Here is a 23,098-nt window from a genome sequence, read left to right as displayed (position 1 = left end):
GCCCAAGTGGTAGGGCAGCTTGCACCACAGGCTGGACTTTTGAAGAGCTTTTTTTAGATCCAGATCGAACATTGTCAGATTTACAGGTTACCCAGAAAATGAGTCAAAGCAGTTTGCCCCAATGGGACCTACGTTGGCTCCAAAATCCAAAAGTCACACCGTACATTGCTCCTGTTTCTTCATGACATGTAGTGTTAAATGGCAGCAACTTGTCTCTCACTTTATTTATTTTTTACATTTTATTTATTTATTTATTTTGGACGTGCCACGTGGCATGTGGGATCCTAGTTCCCTGACCAGGGATCAAACACACGCCTCTTGCAGGGGAAGCAAGGGGTCTTAAGCACTGGACTGCCAGTGAAGTCCCTGTCTCTCACTTTAGAAGAGACATGCAACATTCCCCAGACCTCTGGACCCCTGGAAACTTTCCTGATGTGGCAGGCAATTTGAACTTCCATGGGGTTCATCTCCAGCTCTCTGGCACACATATGTTTAATGCTTGCTGTTTCCTGATCATAGTGTCCAGTTAGCATAATAGCTTCAATTGTGTGTCAAGATGGTATTCTCTGTGTTGTCAAGACTATCAACGTCCCTTTGGACCTTGCAGTTTGCTGGAAGATGGCATAATCCAGGGACAAGACAGTAAAGGTATACTGTTATCCTTGCTATGTAAATGCAAACAGTGTAAATTCCCATATTCATGGGAGTGTAAGAGAAAGCATTTACTAGCTCAATAGCCACATAACAGTTGCTGGGGTTTATACAGAGTTTCTCCAATAAAGATCTCAAATCTAGAATTGCAGCTGTGATTGGCATTGCCACATCACTAAGCTTGCTTTTCCACCTGCAAATAAGAAGGGGATATGCCTGGAATCACCACGTTTGCATCTCTCAAACCCCTAAAGGTGGCACTAAGCTCTGCAGGTTCTTCAGGTTGTCGTATCACTTGACTTATAACTTCGCAGGGGTGGGGGGACAATTCCAGAGGTTTCCACTTGGTCCTTTTACCATAATCGTCCACACTACAGGGGAAGGGAAGCAACGTGAGAGTCTGCCAGTTACTGAGTACTAATCTCACAATCAATTCTGGAATGGTGGAACTAACCACAGCGTGAATCTGAGGGCCTCAGGAATGTGACCTTTCATCTCTAAAGGCCTTTAGTGCTAACTGGTCTCCATGGGTAATAAGATTCGAATTAACATCTGAAAGTGCGACGAATTTGTAGTGTCATTTTAGCTAAGCTGGAACTGCTTCCCAGAATTCCCTTCTCTGCATAGTTCTCTTTAGTGTGGGCCACGAGTGACATTTTGTGTAAGATTTGGGAAGTAGAAGTGAAACAGGAGTTGTATCCTTTTTCCACTAGGAAGGTTGGTGCAGGGGCTCCAGAAGCAGTTGCATCTCCCTCACAATGACCCTCATTTGCTAGCTCACCTGTTTAGCATCGAGCAGTACCTGGGTCCACAGCTTCTCCAGCTTCTGCTACTCTTGTTTCAGGTGCACGTTTAGCTCCCTGGTGGAGTGACAGCTTCTCCTGTGGGTCATCTGCTTCATTAAAGTCGGAAGCTTAGACGCAGTGAGAGACTGATACAGGTTCTGGTCCATCCTGTGGGTACTAGCTTATTCTCACAGGTGCAAGTTCATTCTTGCCTCCCTCACCTCACATCACATTCATTCCAGCTCTTTGCCTGCCATCTTTTAGCTCCAGCACCAGAAACAAAGGTGGCAGTCTTATATGATCAGCCCTCACAATTATGTAGGGTCTTATCCATATGATACATCTTTACTGCCTATAATCGCTCCCAGTAATTTTGTTTCTCTGATTAAATCCTGGCTGATACAGTAACTTTATTTTTTGAGTGTTTTTTTTTTTGCTGGTGGTGGGCTTTTTTTGTTTTTGTTTTTTTTTGGCTGTGCCATGTGGCTTGTGGGATCTTAGTTCCCCCCACCAGGGATTGAACATCCTCAGCAGTGAAAGCACAGAGTCATAACCACTGGACCACCAGGGAATTCCCCAGTAACTTAAAAAATACACAAATTGCCATTTTCTGTGTCTAAAGAAACTTACAGCTCGTCTCTTGTCCCTTTGTGCACAAAGGTAAATAAATCAATGTTTCCGGTATCTTCCTTATTGTAACAAAGTGCTTTTGACGGGCTGGGTTTTGTTTTGCTTCTTAGGAGTGCTGGATGAAAACAGAATCAGGAGTGAGCTCCTTCGCTTGAAGAAAGAGGGGAAGGTAGTATGATAGACTGAACGTAAGAATAACCCCAGTTCTCTCCCGCTTCTATCCATAATGCCCCATGAAATGTGACTTTGAAACATCGACTTTCCCACCCCTTAAATCTGAACAGGTTTGGCTAATGAAATGGGGCAGAAGTGATGGAGTGTCTCTTGAAAGCCTCAAAAGAGCTTGCCCGTTTTTTGTTGTTCTCTTGGACCCGCACTTGGGTGATGAGAACAAGCCCAGTCTCCTCTGCTGAAGATAAGAGAGACCATATGGAGCATAGCTGGGTCATATGGGCTGAGGCCATCACAGACTAGCTAGCCCCTCCCCGCCCTGCAGTTGATCCTGCACTGCGAGTGAGCACAACTGAGATCAGTCAAGCCCAGCCCAGATCAGCAGAACCACCCAGACGACCCATACTCTAATGAGAAACAATGCATTTTAATTTATTTTTTATGATTAATTAATTACTTAATGGCTGCATTGGGTCTTTGTTGCTGCACGCGGGCTTTCTCTAATTGCATTGAGTGGGGGCTACTCTTCTTTGCAGTGCGTGGGTTTCTTACTGTGGTGGCTTCTCTTGTTGCAGAGCATGGGCTCTAGGCACACAGGCTTCAGTAGTTGTGGCACGTGGGCTCAGTAGTTGTGGCATGCAGGCTTCAGTAGTTGTGGCTCACAGGCTCTAGAGCTCAGGCTCAGTAGTTGTGGTGCACAGGCTTAGTTGCTCCACGGCATGTGGGATCTTCCCAGACCAGGGCTCGAGCCTGTGTTCCCTGCATTGGCAGGTGGATTCTTAACCACTGTACCACCAGGGAAGTCCATAGAATGCATTTTTAAAAGCCATTAGATTTGGGGGTGGTTTGTTACATACACAGCACATTGGTAACTAATACAGAAGCATGGGAAAATGGACATTTTGAAGAATGGTGAGGAACTTTACAGGTGGATCAGGAAAGGAAAGGCACTACGGGCAAAGAGAAGATCATGTGCCAAGAACAGAGGTGTGAATTGTCCTGACACCTTCAGGCAGTGGTGTGCTGGTAAGCGTTTGACACCTATCTCTCCATGGGTAGTTCTGATGTGAATTCTGGGTGCTATTTTTTGGTTTTGTTAATGAGTAACAGACTTTTTCCATGAAGGACCAAGAGGTAAATGTTTTAGGCTTTCAGGGCCACACAGTCTCTATTGCAATGACTCAGCTCTGCTATTGTAGTGCAGAAACAGCCACAGAACAATAAGAAAAAGAATAGATGTGGCTGGGTTCTAATAAAACTTTATTTACACAAACAGGTGGTGGGCCAGATTTGGCCTGTAGTTTGCTTATCCCTGGTCTAGACGATTAACAAAACAATAAATTGATCTGATTTATAGTGTTTGTTGATTTGCAGTGTAACTACTTGCACCATGGCTGATTTCACGCTACCAGTGTAACGTCACTGAACACTGTCTGGAAGAAATGGACAATAAGGAGCATCCTATTCTCTAGGATTTCCACCAGGCAGATACAATAGACCTACATAACCTTAAGAGCAGAAGTAATAGTAAAATCTAGTAAACGAATTAGGAAGTAGTGAGTTGTGAGTATTTATTACCTTTGTTCTTAATATAATTTATTTAATAGTAAGTTTATGTAATCTAATTAAATTTTAAATTTAATTTTTAATAAAATTTAATTGTGTTCAACAACCAGCTGGCAAAATTCAGCATTCTAGAGCCAGTAAGAGCCAGACCTGGCATACCACTGCATCCAGGGAATGGTGTGTAATCCAGAGTGACTGGAGTAAGATGGGGGGTGGAGATAGAGGGGCAATGGGAGATGCAGGTGAAAGGTTTTTGGAGGGTCAGAGTAGGCTGCGTCTTGTGGGCTGGTAAGGGAGGTGGCATTTCAAACAGTGATGAGATCAGATCAGATGGCTCTAAGAAGGATGCTTGCACACAGAGAGGAGTCTGTTTGCTGTGGGGATCCTGAGGCCGGTGGGTCAGTTAGGAAGCTGTTGGCATAACCAGCAGAGAAACTCTGATGGCTGGGACTACAGGAGATGTTGGGAAAGAGAGGTGGGTTGATGCCAGTTATTCAGGCGCCTGGATCTACAGGATACAACGATGGATAGGTGGTGCTGGGGAAAGGGTGAGGGACACATGAAGGGGACATCAAGGATTGGGGCTTGAGCATCCTCAAGAACTGGGGCACAGGTCCCTGAAACTGAGAGCGCTGGAGAAGGAGCTGGTTTGGCAGAAGATGAGCGTTCGGTTTGCACATAGTGGGTTTGACGATCCCGGGAACACTCAGGAAGGGAGCCCTGGACTGGAGGCCAAGTTGGGAAAGAGGACCCAGGACCTTGCCTCCTGGGGCTCCGGTGGCAGGACACTCATGGGAGTGTCCCCACTCCTGACTCTGCCCTGGCTCCAGGCCGCCTCTGAGCCACATCCCCTCTCAGGGACTCAGTCTCCCCATCCGTAGTGGGGGGTTAGGGTCTGACTCCTGCACTTCTGTTGCCTGGCTTTTGTGAAAATCCCACGAGATCGGGGTGCGGGTTGAGAGGGCAGTGGAGGACGCTGTTCCTGTCCTGTCCTCGGCCCGCTGGAGGGTGCTGGGGGACTCCTGGCAAGGAGACGATGGCCAGCCAGATTCCTGAGGCCTGGCTGGGTCAGAAGAGCCCAGCTCAGGTCCCCCCATCACCTCCCCTTCTGCCCTGCATCCCCCTCTCTGGATGGCCTGGGGGGCTGTCCCCTCTCCTTAGGTTCTATTGCCCTGCAGCCCCTCTCCACTCCTCTCGCACAGGCCCAGACGCCGCCAGCTAATTGCGCTGGCAGATCCCTGCTTTCCTCACCTCCAACACCCCAAAGTGTCTCTCTGCCCCTCCCTCCCACTAGAGCCGCTCTCAGGGGGCTCTTAAAAAGAGGCTCTTTAACAAGGAGCCTGCATTCTGGTTTCGGTCCTTGCTCAGGCTCTCCCTGAGTGTGTGGGTGAGCCTGGGCACATCACCTTTTTGTACCTCAGTTTCCCCTTCTGTGAAAAGAAGATAAGAATAGCATCTACCTTACGGGGTTGTTGTTAAGAAGCACATAAGTTAAAATGCAGAAAGCATGGAGAAAATCGCCCAGCACGTAGCAAGTGCTCGATAAATGTTAGCTGGTGCCACGCCCCTCCTTACCGTGCCTTCTGCCTGCAGCACCTGCAGCTTGTTAAAGGCCTTTCTCTTGCTTCCCTCAGTGGCTCCATCATCTATAGCAGAGCTCTCTACCTGGTGCATTGCTGTGCCAGGAATGGGCTACAGACGGGCTGAGACGGTGACTCCCTCCCCTCTGGGGACAGCACAGCACCCCCTGCTGGTCATCTCTGGCCATTCCATTTACTCCAGTGTCCGGTGCAGAACAAGCGGGACTTCTAAGCGTGAGATTCAAGGCCTTTCCTAACCGGATACTGGCATGCTTCTCCCCACACTGGTAGCCCAGCATTCTCTACCTGGAGCACCCTTCCCTGTCCCTGTTCTCAGCTTTGAAACTGCCAGGTGATGCCTCAGGGAACTCCAAGGGTCTCCGGTTCTTTATGTCTCAGCACAGAAAGAATTCAGTGAGAGGCAAAGTGATAGATAAAGTGATTAATTAGAATAGGACGCTTGTGAGGCTTACAAGAGGGCGGGTGAGCATCCCGCTGCATTGCCCCAAGTACTTAGTGGGTTACATTTTTATAATCAAAGGAAAAGAGGGGTGGGGGAGAAGACCACCTTCTTCCTCGTCTTCCTTTGAGTCTTCCATCATTAACTCCTCCGACACGTCAGGTGGGGTGTTTTTTTGACCCTATATGGCCGATCTGGGACTGTCATGGCACTATGGAAAAATTATTTCGGGTCTCAGTATAATGAGGGTCTTTCACTTTGAAATGTCACCTTTCCCTAAATTATTGTTTTTTATGAGTGCAGAGAGTATGCCCTAGAGGTCATTATCTTGTGGACGTCACTGGGCAGGATGTAGGCATTATTTTTCTACTATTGTTTCATTGTCTTGAGGCATGATTTGTGCCTCCACTGCCTAGCGTTGTTGCTAAGCACCTTGCTCTGCTTCGTGAGTCAAGCAAGCCCACATCGTTTCAGGATTTTCCCATTGCTTTCCTCAGTGATCATTAACTTACTGTGGTCTCCCAAAGCCCCCTAAAGTTCCCTGTCTATCTACAGTCCCCTAGTGGGATTTCTAAACTAACTCTTTGATTATCCTACTCTATCCCTATCACCTTCTCCAGGGCACCTCTCCAGACGGCTCAGGCAGACACTCCTGTCCTCCTCTGCTCCCCATGAAACTGAGCAGGACCCTGTGGGTCTCCTGGCACAGAAGCCTTTCCATGTCCCCCATTTCTTCTTGTAGGGAACAGACTCCAGCCTCCATGACCCTCCCTGAGTTCCAAAGGTCAGATTCAAACAGTTGCTAATCAGGGAAGGGAGGGGATGCAGAGACAAGGGAGGAGGAACCAAGAGCAATAGTGGAGCCTTGGGGCAGGATCTTGGTTCCGCCTCAAGGGACACACATAACAATTTATTTGAGCTCTTTACAGAACTAAAACCCCGAACAAGTGCAGTCAGCATTCTTCATTCCAGAGAAGACCACCTGAGACCAGATTCAAGGAACCGGAGAAGCTCATCAAGAGATTACCTGAGGGCTTCCCTGGTGGCGCAGTGGTTGAGAGTCCGCCTGCCGATGCAGAGGACACAGGCTCGTGCCCCGGTCTGGGAGGATCCCACGTGCCGCGGAGCGGCTGGGCCCGTGAGCCATGGCCGCTGAGCCTGCGCGTCCGGAGCCTGTGCTCCGCAACGGGAGAGGCCGCAGCGTTGAGAGGCCCACTTACCGCAAAAAAAAAAGAGATTACCTGAGGGCTTCCCTTGTGGCACAGTGGTTAAGAATCCGCCTGCCAATGCAGGGAACACGAGCTCAAGCCCTGGTCCGGAGCAACATGCCGCGGAGCAACTAAGCCCGTGAGCCACAGCTACTGAGCCTGCGTGCTGCAACTACTGAAGCCTGTGCGCCTAGAGCCCGTGCTCCGCAACAAGAGAAGCCACCGCAATGAGAAGCCCACGCACAGCAACAGAGTAGCCCCACTCACCGCAACTAGAGAAAGCCCACGCACAGCAAGGAAGACCCAACACAGCCAATAAATAAATAAATAAATACATTGATTTAAAAAAAAGAGAGAGAGAGAGAGATTACTTGAGACTAGCCTGTGCTCCGCAACGGGAGAGGCCGCAGCGTTGAGAGGCCCACTTACCGCAAAAAAAAAAGAGATTACCTGAGGGCTTCCCTTGTGGCACAGTGGTTAAGAATCCGCCTGCCAATGCAGGGAACACGAGCTCAAGCCCTGGTCCGGAGCAACATGCCGCGGAGCAACTAAGCCCGTGAGCCACAGCTACTGAGCCTGCGTGCTGCAACTACTGAAGCCTGTGCGCCTAGAGCCCGTGCTCCGCAACAAGAGAAGCCACCGCAATGAGAAGCCCACGCACAGCAACAGAGTAGCCCCACTCACCGCAACTAGAGAAAGCCCACGCACAGCAAGGAAGACCCAACACAGCCAATAAATAAATAAATAAATACATTGATTTAAAAAAAAGAGAGAGAGAGAGAGATTACTTGAGACCAGATTAAAGGAGGGCAGGGCCTGCACACACACTAATCTTATCAGCAACCCCACCCTTCAACCGTTGCTATAAAACTCCTTACCAAATCCTCCCTATAAAACTCCTTACCAAATCCTCCCGGGTTGGGACACACAGCTTTCTTTTTTTTATATATATAAATTTTATTTATTTATTTATTTTTGGCTGCCTTGGGTCTTCGTTGCTGTGCACGGGCTTTCTCTAGTTGTAGCAAGCGGGGGCTATTCTTTGTTGTTAGTTGTGGCGAGCGGGGGCTACTCTTCATTGCGGTGCTCGGGCTTCTCATTGCAGTATCTTCTCTTGCTGTGGAGCACAGGCTCTAGGCACGTGGGCTTCAGTAGTTGTGGCACGCAGGCTCAGTAGCTATGGCTTGCAGGTTCTAGAGCGCAGGCTCAGTAGCTGTGCCACACGGGCTTAGTTGCTCCAAGGCATGTGGGATCTTCCCGGACCAGGGCTCGAGCCCACGTCCCCTGCATTGGCAGGCAGATTCTTAACCACTGCGCCACCAGGGAAGCCCAAGGGACACACATTTTTCGAGGCAGGAGACCGCTGTGTCCCCTTTGCCTGGTAAAGCAATAACGCTATTCTTTTCTACTTCACCCAAAACTCTGTCTCCAAGATTTTATTAGGCACAGATGCACAGAGGCCGTCTTTTTGGCATCACTCACATGCTTTGCACATCCTTCTATAATCATAAAAGTCAAAGTTGCTGCTCGTCCATGCAGTGCCTTTGAGCAAAAAGCCACCCTTACCTCCCATCTGCTGGAAAACTCTTGGAATAAATGTGCCAACCTATAACATCTACAGCGTGAAGGGTGTGTGTCTCGAAGGAGCCCTGACGATGCTAGAGCGGCCACTTTGGGGACATTTCCATGTGTCGGGCACCGCGCTAAGTGTCTTATCTCAACTACTGTTCACAAAGCTCTGGAGGGTTCATTTCACAGATGAGGAAAGTGAGGCTCAAATGCTAAGACCAAGGTCATGTAACCAGTAAGTGGCAGAGCCAGGGTTTGAATTCCAAAGCACTGATGGAGGTAGTTGCTTCTGTCAAGTCACTGTCACCCAGGTTGCTGCTTACATATCTGTCCCAGACCTGAGTGTGAGCTTCTCAAGGAGGAGACAAAGGGCACAGATGGAAGGAGGCTCTCTGCAGGGCACCGGGGTCCCAGGGGTCGGGGCCTGTTCCTCTGGGTTGTGGCTGAAGCTGGAGATGTTCAGACCGGAGTCTCAGCCACTGAAGGCTAATCTTTGATTCAGTGTCTGCTTAGGATCTGCCCTTGCTCCTACTTCAAACAGAGAAACCCTCTCCTATGGCCTGATAATTCCAGATGATTCCAGTTAGTCCCTGAATCCAGATTTTTCTGAGTCCAGAGTTGTGCTCTTCGCTGAAGTGGGGCAAGGTCTATAAAAGAGGCCCACCTGCCTGAGGATGAGGGAAGGCAGGAGAGGCCTATGAAGGCAAACCTTAAAGGCATGTATGAGTTTTCCAGGAGGATACAGGGCACGGTGAAGGATGTTCCTGGCAAAGCTATGACCGAGGCTAGGGCTGGGGGGAGCAGGGGCGGGGGACAGTAGTGGACAGACATCTTCTTGGCCTGAGGGCCATAGCACGTCTGTCTGATTGTTTCTGGATAGATGACTTTGAGTCTAGTACAATGCTTTTTTTTTTTTTTTTTTTTGCGGTACACGGGCCTCTCACTGTTGTGGCCTCTCCCGTCACGGAGCACAGGCTCCGGATGCGCAGGCTCAGCGGTCACGGCTCACGGGCGCAGACGCTCCGCGGCATGTGGGATCTTCCCGGACCGGGGCACGAACCCGCATCCCCTGCATCGGCAGGCGGACCCTCAACCACTGCACCACCAGGGAAGCCCAAGCTATCGTTTTTATTGCTTGTCCAGATGTGTCAATGTAGCACTGAAGAAAGTAACAGAAAAAGTCCTGATCCTCTGCTGGTCTTAACCGAGGTTTCATTTGAAAGTGCTGGGTGTATTACTGTGCTAAAGGACATTGGAGGCAGGGAGTGGTCCTCATCTGAGTCAATGTTGTCTTCTTGTGGGGAAGGAAGACCAGTGGTGAAGTCAGTGACTCAAAATGGAGATAAAGTCCTGAGTTAAGCCTCTCCTGACCTGAAACGATCCTCCTTCCAGCCTCTGCTCTGCCCAAGGAGGGGTTGTCAGTGTTTTCCCATGAGGATAAAGGTCCTATCTGCCTTGTTCCCCTGTGTCCCTAAGTTAGGGGGATGACGCTCAATACATGGTGCTGAAATGAATGAAAAGGCATGGTTTAGATCTTCTCAAAGAAAAGTGAGTGGGGCTGGGGTGGCCAGTCTGGTGAACCCAGTCAATCAAGGGCTTGCTGAGTGTCGTGAGCCTCTGGGAAGGGCAGTGATTGAGCCTGGTGATGCCGAACACTCAGCCTCCGTGCACTGGTGCCTAATCGAATCTTGGAGACAGAGTTTTGGGGGAAGTAGAAAAGAATAACTTTATTGCTTTGCCAGGCAAAGGGGGACACAGCAGGCTCCTGCCCTCGAAAACTGTGTCCCACCTGGGAGGATCTGGTGAGGAGTTTTATAGCAATGATTCAAGGGCAGGGTTGCTGGTAAGTGTGTGTGCAGGGCCTGCACTCCTTTAATCTGGTCTCAGGTAATCTCTTGATGAGCTTCTCTTGTTCCTTCTAGCCTCAGGCAGTCTTCTCTGGAATGAAGAATGCTGACATCTTCCATTTATTGGGGGTTTTAGTTCTATAAAGCTCAAAAGATATCCTTACGTGTGTCCCTTGAGGTGAACCAGGACCTGCCCCAAGGCTGCACTATTGTTCTTGGCTCTCCTCCCTTGTCTCTGCATCCCCTCCTTTCCCTGATTAGCAACTGTTCGAATCTGCCCTTTGGAACTCAGGGAAGGTCATGGAGGTGGGAGTCTGCATCCCCTACAAACAAGAAATGGGGGACATGAAAAGGCTTCAGTGCCAGGAGCCCTACAGGGTCCTGCTTGGTTTCACTGGGCCTCCATCCTCATGGTAACAGCCACACCTATTCTTGGGGAATCTGGCTTTTAATGAGTGACATGCAATCTGTACATTTTAAAATGTTTTATTAAAAACAAGGAGAACCAAACAAACAAAAAGCTCAACCCAAGAACTCTGGGTTCTGGGGGTCTGGGAGCAGCTTAGGTCTGCGGGAAGGGTGGAACCTGGAAGACGGACAGTGTGGGGGGCCTCTGACCCCTGGCAGGAAGAGCAAGAGCCGGGGAGGCTGACAGGCAGCGCAGCCTTCCCCAGGGCTCAGCCCCTTTCTGTGGCATGGGCTCATCCACTTGGGGAAGACAGGTGGGGGTCCTCAATCCCCATAAAAAGGCAGGGTGGGCGGTTCTGCACGGGTCTCAGACCTCTTGGCAAAGCCACCAACCAGTTAGGACGGAGGAGAGGGTGGCCCGGGGCTCGATCGGGCCTAACAGCACCCTCCCCGAAGGCGGGGTTCAGCTCCCCCTCGGGAGATGGGCTCAGACAGGGAGCTGCGCCCCCAAGTACTGCTGCAGCCCCTCTCAAAAGAAAGGGCCCCGATGGGGTGGGACCTGGAGGCAGCCCTAGGCAAGATCCTGGTGGGCAGGGCAAGGTCCAGACTCCCATCCGGAGCTCAGTGGCCCCGGGGCAGCGCCCGGATGGGCCGAGGAGGGGGATTGTCTAGGACCGGTTCGGGCCGGGGGCGCACGCCACCTCGGCGCTTCTGCTTGCGCAGCAGGTAGCTCGAGTACTGCACCTCGGGCATGGCTAGCTTGAGGCAGGCCTCGGTGGCCGGGCCGGCGCGGCCGCTGGGCAGGTCGTAGCCCATGATGTCCACCTTGCGGCTGGGCTGCCAGGGTTGCAGCTGCTTGGTGCGGATCTGCGCCGCAGGCCGCAGCACAGGTTCCTCACCAAAGCAGCGCCGCAGCAGGCGCTCTCGGGCCTCTCGCAACTCGCGCGCCTCGCGCTCCACGCAGGCGCGACCGGCCAGCGCCACGCGGCGCCAGAAGGTGGCGTTGAAGTGGTCGTAGAGGCCGGCGTCGAGCGCGTTCCAGGCGCGCGCGGCCCGCGCGAGAGCCGCGGGGATGGCGGCGAGGCGCGAGCTGGCGGCGCGCGCGTTGAGCCTGGCGTAGAGCACGTCGTCTAGGTCCCAGGCCAGCAGGCGCCGCAGCAGCACGAGCGACTCGTCGAAGTACTCGGCGATCATGACGAGCGAGAAGACCTCCTCCACCTGGCGGATGAGGCCCGCCAGGTAGGCGGCGTCGTCGCGCGGGCTGCGCTCGTTGTCGCCGCCCAGGTCGTAGGCCAGCGTGTTGTGCGCGAACATGGCGAAGTGCTCGCCCGCGCGGTAGTAGGCCTCGGGCGCGCTCAGGAAGGCCTCGAGCGACGCGTTGGGCACGCGCCGGAAGGCGGGGCAGTACTGGTTGTAGTAGCTGAAGAGCGACTCGAACATGGCGGCCGGCTCGCGCAGGATGGTGACGTAGACGGTGCCCGGGGGCATGAGGCGTTGCAGCTCCGCGCGGTCGAAGCGCAGGTGGCTGGCCAGCACGTGCGGTGGCCGCGTGGCCGGGTGCACGAAGTGCGCCGAGAAGTTGCGCGGGTAGCAGAACTGGTGCTCGCAGCTCGGGTGTGGCAGGGCCACGGTCAGGTTGTGGCGCTCGGCGAAGCGGAACAGGATGTTCTGCACTGTCGTGCCCGCAGTCTTGTGCGTCTTCAGAAAGGCTACGGTCATGTGCTTGGGGCGTGGCGGAGAGTCCTGCAGAGGCGGGCAGCTCTGAGGGAACAGCTTGGGGTACCTGCAGGGTTCAGGGGGTGTGCAGGGAGGAGGAAGTGAGAAGGGTGCGGCTTGATCCTGTTTCTCCCCAAGGATGGTGGGAATGGGCCAGGGCCCATCCTGGGCTTTACCCGCAGAACAGTAGAGGCGTGTGGTGGGCAGCCTCTAAGATGACCCCCAGTGATCCCTGCTGACCTCCTGGCATTCACACTCTTGTGTATTTCCCTTCTCTTGAATATGAGTGGGACTTATTGATGCCTCTTAGGGAGTAGAACAGGGCGGAAATAGTGGGATGTCACTTGTGAGCTTACATTATAAAAAGATTATGTTTTCTGTCTTGGTATCTTTCACTCTCTCTCGGGCAGCTCATGCAGGGGACAAGGAGGTACCAGGTGGGAAAAGGCCCCAAGGAACGAGGCCCTCAGTCCATCAGCCTGCTTGAAGAGCTGAAGGCTCCGCCACCAACCACTTGAATGGGCTTATAAGTGGAGCCCTTCCAGTCAAGCCTTCAGATGAGACTGCATCCCCAGCAGCCAACTTGATTGCAACTCCGTGAAAGACCTTGAGCCAGAGGTATGCAGCTAGGGCACACCTGGGTTCCTGACCCACAGGAGTGAGATAATAAATGTTTAATGGTTTCAGCTGCTAAGTTTTGAGGTAACTTCGTTACACATAAAAGATAACACAAGGACAAAGGCCCTTGGAGATCCTTGAGGAATTCCACTTCACAGATGTACAAACTGAGGAACAGAAGGAGAAAAATCATTTCTATAAGTTGGGCAACTCAGATTAAGTCACCAAATCCTCTTGCTCTCTGTCTTCTTTCCACTGGCTACTCACATTGTAGGTGAGTGGCATGGGCTTTGAAACAACCTGTTGTTATGTGATTCTATTAAGTCCTCTGGAACCTTATTCATTTATTCAAGTAGTTTTTTTTTTTTTAAGCATCTACTATGTGCCAGGTACCGTTCTAGGCTCAAGAAATATGATAGTATAAAAAACATAATAATCCTAGCCTTCATGAAGAAGCTTTCATTTCTGTTTCCTCATTCCTGAAACAAGGGCCTTCGGGATTACAGGTGACCTATGAGATCCCTTCAGACTTTGAGTCACCCTCCTGTTTCTTTTCTGCCATCCTAAGCATCATGTAACAAGGACAACTCTAAGCAGCTTTGACAATACCATTGAGACTTCCTATCAGTGGCTGGTTTGGGTTCAGGATAACGTCTACATGGATGCTCCTGAAGACCAGCAAATCATCTGGCAAGAGGGACGGGGCCCATTCACACTGTTCTCATGGGCAGACCATGTAGCAAATGGCGAAATTGAGGCCCTGAGGGGGTGCAAGGATTCACTGGGTTCACAGTGAGCCAGGAGCAGGGTCAGGGTTGCTACTAGTCATCACATGGTATCCTGTATCAGGGTGACTGGCTGGGTCACACATACATCATTCCCATTTTATAGATGAGCAAATGGGCTCAGAGAAGTGAGGAGGCTTGGCCAACACAACTTGGCCCAGGGGCTCCTGGGGCTCTGGTAGCAGGGCCAGTGTGAGAAGTTGTTTGCAGTTCTCTAGGAGTGTGTGGCTGAAACACACTGTCTCCGTCTTGTCAGCTCCATCGTAGGGCCACAGTCCTACCCCCTCCCCTTTCTGCGAAACTGAGCTTTAGCCTATGAACAAGGGGTGCGTCCAAGCCCGATAAGTTCCCTGCCAACCTTTACGCTTGCCTTCATCCCATGTGAAAACTGCAAGAGTGTCTTTTGCTGATGCAGATGGTTAATGGCCATGAGACCCACCCCCCCGGGGGCGGGGAGGAACCCCGTCCTTCCCATCCACGCGGATGTCCTTCTCCCTAATAGTCAGATTCTGTTTTTAGCTCTGGCCCCTTTAAACCCCCCTGTACCCCTTTTGGTGCCGCGGCGAATGCGGCAGAGGCCTCTGGATTGACTGTCCAATCGTTCTTTCCTGCCTGTATGTAAGTTACCCACAATAAACTTCATAGTTGCAGTTTATGGAGTCGCCCACTTCATTTTTTGGTCTTAAAGTTCCTTCTCACTTTGGAGAATATTATTCAACATCTCTGCCTTCTGACAGGGAGGCACTCAGAAGGAGATGCCGAGGGAAGACTCGAGCTGGAATAGAATCCCAGATTACTCACTCAACCCTTTCAGTGAAGTCCCTGCCCAGGGAGGTTGTGTGAATCTAAAGAGAATGTATGGAAAGCGCTTTCAGAACAGAGGGAAGGATCAAAAGCCCATCAGAAGATGGACTCTTCTGGCAGCTTTAATAAGGAACGAGGAGAGGAACGAGGAGAGCTCCCGTCTGCTAGCGCTAACCAGGCAGCTGACTTCTAGAGGAACCCAACTGCCGAGCCCCGCCCCCTCACCGAGGCCCCGCCCCCTTACCAGCTGAGCTGCGCCCCCTGGTGGATGAGGAGGCTTAAGGTGCTGCATCCTAGCACCAGCAGCAGGATTTTCCTGCGGCTCATCTTGGTGGCCTGCTGCAGGCGCTGGAGGATGGGTGGCATGATGGGGTACCCACCCCTGGACCAGCCAGGGCCTCACTATCCAGGACTCCCTTCGCCGGCACTCATGGGGGCTCCTGGGGCTCTGGTAGCAGGGCCAGTGTTCCTGTGAGGCCTGGCAGGAGAAGGAGGCAAACAGGTTTGTAGCAGGCAGAGAAGATGGGCTCCGAGCCCCAACAGGACTGCTGCAAAGGAGAGCTGCAAAGGGTGGGGTGAGCAGAGAGGCCAGGGAAGATCAGATTCCTACCTCCTGTTACCATGACCCTATCTCCACACTGCTCCAGATAACTTAGTCTTGGGTGGAATTACACGCTCTGGGGTCTGGCCAGCCCTTCAGGCTGTAGCCACTCCCTTCCTTGAGCCCTGTCTCTGCTTTTCTGCCTGCCCCTAATTGTCTTTGTCTCATGGCCATTTGTGTCTGTCTCCCCTGTAGATGTGCCTTAGCACCAGCACTTGGCTCAGGGCACAGAAGTCTCAATTCGGGGTTTCCTCTCCTCTAGGACTCCCTGCCTCATTGCCTCAGCCAACGGTTGGTCTTGACTCCCCAGACGCTGAGCTCCTCAGAAACACTGACCAGGTGTTCATTTTCTTGAGTCTCTGACGTGAGGAAGAGGCTTTCTCTACATATTATACTACCACACGCTTAATCCCATTTAATCCTCGCTGCAAGCCTAACATAGGTATTCCCATTTCACAGACAAGGAAACTGAGGCTCTAAGAGATGATGTCACTTGTCCGTGGTCATGCAGGTGGTATTAGCAGAATCTGGATTCAGATCTGTTCCTTCTTTCTCCAAAGTCCATGCCCTCAGACAGTATGTGTGCTGCTTCTACAGAGAACTGATTTCCCCATCCCTGCCCTGGACTCTGGCAATCCTGCATGCTTCTGAGCCCCGAGGGCCCGAGACCAATAAATCCACGAGGGAAAGAAAGGAGGACTTGAAATCCTGGAACCCTATCTGGATTCCATCCCCAGACACCTGAAACCCTGGCCACCTCATCAGACGATTGCAGTGAGAGGTGCCTGGCCAAGGGACGGGGGAGGGGAATACAGAGCTTGCCCTGCTGAGACTCTCCAGGAGAGGTGGGCCTCTATCCCAGCTGAGCGGCAGCCGTGAGAGGCAGGAGAAGGGCCTGGTTTCTGGTCAGTCACCTATCCCCACATGAATGTCTTGGCTCAAGGGCAGCTCCAGGGGAAAGTCAGCTTCAGTAGCAATGACTACCCCCCAGTTAGGGTGGGCTCTCTGTCTCAGCAGCCTCAGTCTCCAGGTTCAGGTTTGGCTTCATCCTCGCACACACCCGTCTCCAAAGGGGAGGGGGAGCCTGGAACCTTATGGGCATGTGCATGTGTGTGGAACTAGGACACCTCAGTCCCAGGAGGGTTGAGGTAATGTTAAAACTCTTTTGACCATGACCTTCCCCTAGGCCCCTGCACTTGGCTTCCAATCCTTCTCCTTTAGCCCCCCCTTCCCCCAATTAATCCTGGATTACATTTAAACCTGTTGGGGTGGAAAGGTGTACTGGTTACGCCTTTCCCCTTCTCTCCAGTTCCCATCACCTGATTTCCTCCACCCCTGCAGATAGCCTTAATCCTCCCGGAGCCAAGGGGTATGAAAGGTCCAGCCACAGAGGGCAACCAAGCTAAGGTCCCTCTGTCTTCAAGGATGGCTAGGGCAGAGGAGGGCTGGCGCTGCCCACGTGAGGCTGCTGGCAGGAGGGAGCCACAGCCAAGGCCCTCTCAAGATGCACACCTTCTTTCCCTGTCACTTATCCTCCCTAGAGGACTTGGTGACCAGGCAGGAGTTTCCCAAGGGGGCCAAGTGGAGGGCCAGCCTATTCCCATCTTTGCTCAACTCACTGAAAGCACCCTATTTTTCAGTGGACTCTGGGTCAGCCAAGGAGAGGTCAAGCCTGGAGAGAGCTGCAGTGGGACTTTCCCTGGGAGACGCTTCAACCAGGCCATATAGAGAAGGGTGATGGGGTGCTTGGTAGCCCCCTCCATCCCACTCCCCTCCATGGCTTAGCCCTGGGCAGCCAGCCAGACCCCAGTCTGAGGCCCACTGGTACAGGGTATCATCACCACAAGAATCCCCTGGACACCAGCCCTCCAAGGTGGGCACCAGCTTCTGCGTGTTCCCGGTCAATGACTGGATGCTCACCGCCTTCAGATACAGCCTGGTCCGTTTCTGAGCAGCCTTGGCTGTTCAGAAGTTCTCTCTGGGACAGCTGGGATCAGCCTGCCACTGGCGGCGCCCTCCTCCCCTTGTCCCCTTCCACCTCCCACTCTCATGGTTGCTAGTACTGCCCTGCTACACCACACGAACCGTTTTTTCTCCATGACAGACCTTCAGGTATTTCAAAGCAGTAACCCTGTCTCCTCTGGGTGGGCACTCTGCCAGGCAAAACATTCCAGGTCCCGAGAGAGGGTGCTGCTCGGACACTGGAGGAGGCCTCCCTTCCCTTGGCAAGTTCACTCCGCAATGCCTATTCTGGAGATGGAGTCAGGTCACTGGCACCCAGGAAGGGGGCCACCTGGGGCTGGGTTTCTCTTTGTAACCTCCGGGGCGGTGTGGGGTGGGCGGCAGTCTGCTGGGGCCAGAATTTAGAGCAACAGCCCTGGCTCCTGCCCCTCACATGTTTCAGACTACTCCCTGGCATCCCCGGTGCCTTCTCTGTGGAGACAGAGTTTCCCTCAGTCGTCCGAGACAAGTCAGGGTGCCCAGCCTCATCAGAAAATCAGTGCTAATTTTAGTCAGAACAATCAACCTCAGGCTGCTGCCTGGTTTTGCAAATTGCTTTCCTTTCTCCAGGGAACCAAAGAAGAAATGGTTTAGCTAGCCAAAGCTTTGAAAACCGGCCTGGATGCCCACCCACTCCCACATAAGCCCTTTGCTCTCTCCCTGTAAGCTCTAGGGCTGATATTGGTCCCTTTGGAGGAGGGGGGGGGGCACCCTGGCCTGGACCACCCGCATCTGACCGTCGGATGACCTGGAGACTCTATCCTTACCTGAGGATGGCACAGCCCACTGTGTAGGGCAACTGCCCAGTGCACTAAAGAGGAAAGGGCCAAGGGCTGAGCGGGCTGCAAATTAGTGGCCCAGGAGATCAAATATTTTTCAACCTTCCTCTTTTCCTTCCTTTCTTCCCCCTCAGCCCCCATTCCCTCAATTGCATCCCAGCCTCCCCCAGGGATCGGTCACTGGGATCTGGTCCCCATAAGGGATAGGCCAGATTCTCTCTCTCACCCGCGTCCTCTCCTGCTCTGCAGGGGGCCAAGAGCCCGCCTCCTCATGCTCTTCGGGGACTGGCCCCCAAGGCACCCTCCCGCCCAGCCGGCATCCCCCATCCTGGTCCGGTCCACCCCCGCGCCTCCAGCCCCAGGCCGTCCCGCTGCAGTACTCACGCTGAGCGAGCTCTGCTTTGACCCGGGTTGAGGGTGGTCGTCAGGGGAGGGGGAGGGGAAGAGGAGTGGGAAGGGGAGGGGGCAGCCCTGACTCGCAGGCTCCCCGAGAACACTCTCCGAGTGGCGTCTTCGCATGCGGGCATCTTCCCTGGGCAGCCTTTGCAGAGTCTGGACACCAAGGTGGCCAGCTGCTTGCCCTCACTCTACAGAAGGGGAAACTGAGGCCTGGACGGTATCTGGATACTCCGGCTTTGCTGGGCCCCACTGGTCACCCTTGGGCGGGGTAGGCCCTGGAGAGTTAGAGACACAGGTACATGTACAAGTACCTACATGGTTTCCCCCCACCCCCTTCTCCTCTTTCCATCTCCAGCAGAGAAATACCCTCAAGCCAGGGATCTGGTCCCATCTGTCCTCACACCCCTAGGGACCCTTTCCTTTCCAGCCCCTGCTGCTGACCCACTCCTACTCTGCACCGGGAGTCCAGATCCACTCACTCTTGGCCAGAACTGTAGTGGGCCCGGGACCCCTGCCTAGGCACTTGTGTGCTGGGAATCAGAGAACCCAAGTTCAACCCGGGTTGAACTTAAGTTCCGGAGTCAAGAGGCAACTTCCTGGGCCTGGATGCTTCCAGCTCTACAATAGGGAGCTGTTCTTGGAGCTGTTCTCAGGCTGCAGGGATGATACATGTGAAGGCTCTGTGTGAACTCTGTGTGAGGATCCTGAATTTTCTACTGCCTTCTTTGTCCTTAGCTCCAGCCACCTGGGAGCCAAGCAGCAGCAGCTCCCAAAGTCGTACCAGACACCAAGAGCCCCAGCCGCACATTTAGTTATGTGGTTCTCAGGAACCCCTGCTTTCTCCTGCCTTCCTGGCCTGGTATGGCAAGGATCATGGAGCTGGGGTAGCCACCCAAAACTGGGACCTTGCCTGGTATGGGAATGAGGGGACTGGATTCCGTGCTAGACCCACACAGATAGGTATCGTGTGAGGGTCCTTGTTAAGGAGAAGGGAATGGGGACTCTCAGAGTCAAGAGAACTGCTTGTGGTCCCAGTTTGACCCCTTGGGGACATCAGTGTCTCTCTGCCCCTCAGTCTTCCCTTCCGCACAACTGGAGGAGGGTCATATCCTGCCTGGGTCCCAGGGCTGTTGGGAGAAAATGAGGCCCCAATTGGCCTGTCCTTTTCTGGCCCTGGCTACATTGCACCCTCACCCATCAGCCCTTAGTTTATCCTGCCTCAGAGACCCCCAACCTCTTCCCTAGCACATACACATGCTTTGGGGCCTTTGGTCTCAGATGACCTGCAGTGGCTCTCCAGTTACAGGGAGCAGAAAGACACTTCCTCTGGGTCAGGAATGGTGCTGCCTGAGTGGGCTGACAAGCTGGAGGGGAGGGCACTGCTGTTCTTTCTTCTGTCCTTTCTGGGTTTGGCTTCTCCTCTGGGAGTGTCAGGAGACTGGGATGGTGGTAGTGATGAAAAGGGGAAGGTCCAGGTTTGGGTGGGAGCAAAGAGAATTTCCTAGCCTGGGTTAGGATGTGAGCAACCTTCCTGGTCCAGTCCTTTTCTTTGTCTCTCCTAAATCTCACCTTCCCTGGACCTGACATCCCATTCTTTTTTCCCTGCTCCCAGCTACTCCTCTGTTGGGGGTGGTTGGTGAAATAGAGCATGCTAGAGAGAAGATCTGAAAGATGTGGGTGTCAGGGGGAAAGGAGACCATTCTGAGGTTCCCAGCTCTCTCACCCAACACACACACACTCACACAGGACGGGAGCCTGGCTGTCAGTGAGAGAGCAGAGCTAGAATGGGAGAGGGACCTCACAGCTAGTGGCAGAGCGGGGAAGGTTAACTGAATTGACTGGTCAGGACAGGGAGAAGTAGAGAAGGTGGGCAAGCATGGGGCACCCGCCCATCCCTCCCTCAGGGGCACAGGCCATTGGTGAGGTAGGGGAGCAGCAGACAGGGTCAGCTGCAATGGTAGGCTGGTGGGGATGAGGGAAGAAAAGGTCCTGAGTTTATTTTCTTTATTTTTTTTGGCTGCGCCGTGAGGCCTGTGGGGTCTTAGTTCCCTGACCAGGGACGGAACCCCGGCTCCACAGTGAAAGCACTGAGTCCTAGCCACTGGACAGCCAGGGAATCCCCTGAGTTATTTTCAAGACTAAAAAAGACCCAAATCCTGTAGCCAGAAAGACTGTTACATTTGTTTTTGTTTGTTTTTTTTCCAGTAATCATTTATTGATCGCCTCCTTAACGCCAGGTACTGCGAGCCAGTAAAAACTCCTGTCTTGGGGTTGGAAGTGCGGAGAAAGGGCAAGAAAGAATTCAAAACAAATGGTGGAGGTTTCGACGTGTTACGGGCACTCCAGGGTAGGAAAGGCGGGAGACAGCTTAGAGGAGATGACATTTGAGCCGTCCAGGAAGGTGGAAAAAGGGGCTTTAGTGTGGCCCTTCCCCCAGGTCGGCAGCTGGAGCTCAGCCGGGAGGGCCCACTTCGCTCCCGGCTCCGATCCCCTTTCAGCCCATTCATCCATGCCTGGGCCGGGGGTGGGCGGGCAGACAATCAGACACTGTTTTATCACAGGCATCGGCTGCAACCTCCCGCCTGGCGCCCACAGCGCGCGGCCGCCGGGGGAACGAGTCCCCCCGGAACATAAGCGTCCGGGCCTCTCACGCCCGTCCAGGGAGTCGAGCCGGAAGGCGGGAGGTCAGTGCTGCGGCCCGTGAGACGATGAAAGCACGCCCTCCGGGCAGGTCCATCTTTCCCCGCAGCCCCGCCCCGGCTCCGGCCCCCAGTGTTCCCGGTGCCGTGGCCGGCCCCTCCCGGCTTTTGACCCTCAGAGACAGTGACCTGCGCACTACAACTCCCAGAAGGCTTCGCGACCAGGCCGCTTAGCACCATTGGAGAACGGCAGGGGTGGGCCCTAATTGGAAAGGCCTAATAACCCTCGAGCGCTGCCGGAAGTTCCGGAAAGTGGGCTGGGAGGCTGGCCCGAGCTTCCGGGTTGGTCGCGCGCCTTCCTGCGGCTAAAATGGCGGCCGAGCATCCCGAACCCCCTAAAGGGGAGTTGCAGCTGCCGCCGCCGCCGCCCCCTGGGCACTATGGTGCCTGGGCTGCCCAGGAGCTTCAGGCCAAATTAGCAGAGATCGGAGCTCCGATCCAGGGTGAGGAGCACGGGAGGTCAAGAGCGGGAAAGTGCAGGCCTGCGAGGAAGCGGAGCTGTTTACCCCGGAGACTCGGGGGCGGGGGTGGAGGCTGGCCGCGGGGGCCTGACTTGGGCCTGCTCCGCCTGACCTACCCCATTGATCCTGTGCTTTGCCCAGCAGGGACTCGCGAGGAGCTGGTGGAGCGGCTGCAGACCTACACCCGCCAGGTAAGTGTTGGTGGCGGGACATCAGGGTAGGCCGAGCTTTTCGAGGAGGCATTAATGATCCCTCACAACTCGGTCTTCGTTCTTAACGTATTTCCGTACAGCAAGTGGGGTCTTGCTCTTTTTGCCTCTTCTTGCCTGCTCAGATATATCGGTCTTCCTGAGAGCCCAGTCCGAGCTCTGGCAGACAGGCTCTGGGTAAATTTTGTTGAACAGAGCGAATGTTGTTCAGTGGAAGAACTCCTTTTGGGCTGACTCAGAGTCCTTCTCTTTCTCAGACTGGCATCGTCCTGAATCGGCCCGTTCTGAGAGGTGAAGATGGGGACAAAGCTGCTCCCCCTCCTATGTCAGCTCAGGTAAGGAGATTGTATAAGATCCGTTTCTACTCACAGTAGCCCATCCTCTCACATGGAATGTACGGGAGGGATGCAACTAGCCGATTGGGCAGGGAGGTACTGTGATGACAGTATTGGGAACTCTTCAGTTCTCCCTTGGTCCTGATCCTTGCCTCTTTCCTCGGTGTCAGCTCCTCCAAATACTACATGTCATTTAAGATTCAGCTTAAATATTCGGAAGCCTGATTTACTCCTCCCCCAGTGGAACGTAATCACCCTCTTCTCTGCCCTCCCAGCACACAGTTGCCATATTATTCAGTGAGAAACTAGGGCTTACTCCCTGATTTGATTTCATACTCTCTATATTTAGTGAGTCCTTGGGGGCACAGTGGCTCCAGCTCCTCTCAACTTCCATGTCTTTTCTGATCCAGGATTTGACTCTCTTTCTTTAGAGCAGTGGCTCTGACTTGGGGTCCAGGGACTTCTATGTGTGGGATGAGAAGTTCTTAGATGGCCTTTTGAGGTGTCCCTGAATCTCCTGAAATTGTATGCAAAGTCTGTGTTTGTGATATTTTTCTGGAGAGTGAGTTGATAGCTTCCGTTAGTTGCTGCCCCAGAGTTAACATTGCTATAGAGTATTCTTGATATCCTTGATATTGCTGTAGAGTATTCTTTTCTTGAGTGCAAGAATTATGCGTCATTTGACTTCACATCCCAGCACCTGGCTTATAGCAGTTCCCCAGCAAATGTCTGCAGTTAGATAAATGCTGCCTAGTTAACGGTCTTATTTTCCCCACAGCTCTCTGGGATTCCCATGACACCCCCCCCCAAGGGACT

General features: G+C 53.1%; 2 protein-coding genes across 3 annotated transcripts in view; one reads left to right on the top strand and one right to left on the bottom strand.

Annotated features, from left to right (window-relative positions):
• Window positions 1–10,937: 10,937 nt before the first annotated feature.
• GAL3ST3 (galactose-3-O-sulfotransferase 3) lies at window positions 10,938–18,603 on the bottom strand. Its single transcript, XM_024749105.1, has 3 exons — window positions 18,564–18,603; window positions 15,043–15,276; window positions 10,938–12,658 (listed from the first exon to the last, which is right to left on the bottom strand). Exons 2-3 carry the CDS (start codon window positions 15,162–15,164, stop codon window positions 11,497–11,499), a joined length of 1,284 nt encoding a protein of 427 aa, XP_024604873.1. The 5' UTR covers window positions 15,165–15,276; window positions 18,564–18,603; the 3' UTR covers window positions 10,938–11,496.
• Window positions 18,604–21,546: 2,943 nt separating this feature from the next.
• The window catches only part of SF3B2 (splicing factor 3b subunit 2), a 14,067-nt gene continuing 12,515 nt past the window's right edge, over window positions 21,547–23,098 (top strand). The window contains exons 1-4 of one of the 2 annotated variants that reach the window (XM_024749039.1): window positions 21,547–21,720; window positions 21,883–21,929; window positions 22,205–22,282; window positions 23,061–23,098. In XM_024749039.1, the coding sequence (XP_024604807.1) occupies window positions 21,588–21,720; window positions 21,883–21,929; window positions 22,205–22,282; window positions 23,061–23,098 (296 nt within the window). In that variant the 5' untranslated portion in view covers window positions 21,547–21,587. Of the gene's footprint in view, window positions 21,721–21,879; window positions 21,930–22,204; window positions 22,283–23,060 lie in introns of both variants that reach the window. The other variant, XM_024749038.1, reaches the window with a different exon arrangement.

The sequence above is a fragment of the Neophocaena asiaeorientalis genome, unplaced genomic scaffold (genome assembly GCF_003031525.2).
Source record: "Neophocaena asiaeorientalis asiaeorientalis breed wild unplaced genomic scaffold, Neophocaena_asiaeorientalis_V1.1 scaffold43, whole genome shotgun sequence".
NCBI classification, from domain to species: domain Eukaryota; kingdom Metazoa; phylum Chordata; class Mammalia; order Artiodactyla; family Phocoenidae; genus Neophocaena; species Neophocaena asiaeorientalis.
Note: the sequence above shows the minus strand (reverse complement) of the source record. Positions and strands in the feature narration are given on the sequence as shown.

Bases quoted from the DNA above. Each gene is read 5' to 3' on its own strand.
- GAL3ST3 (XM_024749105.1), bottom strand. From the start codon at position 15,164: ATGCCACCCATCCTCCAGCGCCTGCAGCAGGCCACCAAGATGAGCCGC. The intron at 12,659-15,042 runs GTAAGGGGGCGG...TGAACCCTGCAG, and splicing joins CAGGGGGCGCAGCTCAGCTG to GTACCCCAAGCTGTTCCCTC.